The sequence below is a fragment of the Trichoplax adhaerens genome, genomic scaffold (genome assembly GCF_000150275.1).
Source record: "Trichoplax adhaerens TRIADscaffold_1665 genomic scaffold, whole genome shotgun sequence".
Classification (NCBI taxonomy): Eukaryota; Metazoa; Placozoa; class Uniplacotomia; order Trichoplacea; family Trichoplacidae; genus Trichoplax; species Trichoplax adhaerens.
In genome coordinates this window covers 1-2,504 of record NW_002061593.1, presented here as the reverse complement: position 1 = coordinate 2,504, position 2,504 = coordinate 1, and the positions used below count along the sequence as shown (strand labels likewise).

The 2,504-nt window shown below is 40.7% G+C and overlaps 1 protein-coding gene across 1 annotated transcript; it reads right to left on the bottom strand.

Annotated features, from left to right (window-relative positions):
• Nucleotides 1-166: 166 nt before the first annotated feature.
• Nucleotides 167-352, bottom strand: TRIADDRAFT_9843 (uncharacterized protein; the record flags this gene model as incomplete). The annotated part of the gene is made up of 1 exon (XM_002118825.1): nucleotides 167-352. A coding segment is annotated over one exon (186 nt), but the record flags the coding sequence as incomplete, so codon positions are not given.
• Between the last annotated feature and the right edge of the window lie 2,152 nt (nucleotides 353-2,504).

The following is a 2,504-nucleotide window of genomic DNA, read 5'->3' as shown; positions in this document are numbered from 1 at the left end:
TCTCTTCTTCTTGCTCACTGACATAATTTTGAATTAATAACAATCCTTCAGGATAGCCTAAGTTAGAGTCTTTATTGGTTTCGCAAAAATAATCTTCCAAGTAATTGAGAATAAACGCCTTAATACCCGATTTTACCAAGTACTTGATATCGGTATCACAAAAGGTGATCAATTCAATGGCATGGATATTATCATATGCTTGCTTTGCATCGGTTACTGTTTGATAAGACAAGACAGAGAACGGTTTATCAGGTAACATGATGATATTAGTAATTTGTCCATATCGGCCAAACACCGATGTTAAGATTGTTCGAGTTATACCACAACCCAATCCTCCATTGCTGATGAGTAAATGCCTAGAAGGTTGATCACTGACTTTAAACTCATTCAAAACATTATGTCGATCAAGGATTCGCTTGGCACGTTGCTGTTTTCGTAGTGCTTTCTTCTGTGCCTTGCTTAACTTTATCCTTTCATTGTTTTGCACATTGCAATCCATTTTGATGACTACTTATTACGAATACTTTGAATCAAAGGCTAGTCGATTCGAAGTATTATGATTTCCATTTGCTGCAGTGTTGCAAAGTTGAATCTCGCATTTGATGTTGATGATGGATCGCCGTGTGGACGAGTCTGGATCCGTTCCATGGTAACCTATCGAGCTGTGTACTGTACACTGTACAGTATAGACCTGACTACAGTATACAGTTCATTACGGTGGCTCTTGTCAGCCACCGTAGTTCATAGAGGGTCTGTCGTGTACTGGTACAGTTGTTCTACCAGCGAAGCATTTGAGGACCGTACTGTCACTCTGTCAGTCCAAGATCCAGATGCTGCATGACGTCATGAAGATATTCCATGTCACTTGAATTACAGTTGACGTTAAGACAGTACAGTACAGTACAGTACAGTACTTTATTACTGTAATCATCAAATATTAATGGTACAGTACAATACAGTACTGTACAGTACTTGTGAACCACGTCTAGTACTGTACAGTGTACAGTACAGTACTGTACAGTACTGTCCTGTACTGTACGTACTGTACACTGTAAGAAAATTCAGATCAGTGCGAATTTTCTTACAGCACTGTGCTATACAGTACAGTACAGTATAGCGTACAGTAGTACTGTATCGGCACAATGATAGACAGGTCAGCTACTTTATTGTACTGTACAGTGTACAGTGTACAGTACTTGTGAACCACGTCTAGTACAGTATCATACACTGTAGCTTACAGTACGGTACTGTACTGTACGTACTGTACACCGTAAGAAAATTCAGGTCGGTGCGAATTTTCTTACAGCACTGTAATATACTGTACAGTATAATGTACAGTAGTACTGTATCGGCACAACGATAGACCGGTCAGCTACTGTACTGTACAGTGTACAGTGTACAGTACTTGTGAACCACGTCTAGTACAGTACTGCATACAGTACAGTACAGTACGGTCCTGCACAGTACGTACTGTACACTGTAAGAAAATTCAGGTCAGTGCGAATTTTCTTACAGCACTGTACTATACTGTACAGTATAGTGTTCTGTAGTACTGTATCGGCACAACGATAGACAGGTCAGCTACTGCACTGTACAGTGTACAGTGTACAGTACTTGTGAACCACGTCTAGTACAGTACTGTACACTGTAAGAAAATTCAGGTCAGTGCAAATTTTCTTTCAGCACTGTACTATGCTGTACAGTATAGTGTTCTGTAGTACTGTATCGGCACAACGATAGACAGGTCAGCTACTGCACTGTACAGTGTACAGTGTACAGTACTTGTGAACCACGTCTAGTACAGTACTGTACACTGTAAGAAAATTCAAGTCAGTGCAAATTTTCTTTCAGCACTGTACTATGGTGTACAGTATAGTGCACAGTAGTACTGTATCGGCACAACGATAGACAGGTCAGCTACTGCACTGTACAGTGTACAGTGTACAGTACTTGTGAACCACGTCTAGTACAGTACTGTACACTGTAAGAAAATTCAGGTCAGTGCAAATTTTCTTTCAGCACTGTACTATGGTGTACAGTATAGTGCACAGTAGTACTGTATCGGCACAACGATAGACAGACAGTTCAGATACCGTACTGTACAAGTGTACAGTGCACAGTACGGTGTACTGTAGTGTTACAGTACTTTGTCTGTTGTACTGTATGGTACAGTATTTTCCATCCAGTACAGTACTGTACTGGACTGGACACTGTTTCAAGTGACGACCCTGCCATCCTTTTCGACTTGATCGTCACTCATCTCTATGCTGGGTTTTTTTTCAAAGCAGTTTTAATCAAGTATTTTGTAGAATTAAAACGTTTTTACAACATTAAAAATCTGTTGTACGGGCGCACTTGCTGCCTTGACACTCTTGGACAACAAATACATCAATTGAAGGATACTTTGAAGCACCGCTTTGCTGCTATTTTTCCCAGCAAGTCGTTCATTGCATTCAACTGCCGTTCAACACCAAGGTCGATTCCGTGATGCCTGCGACGATCCC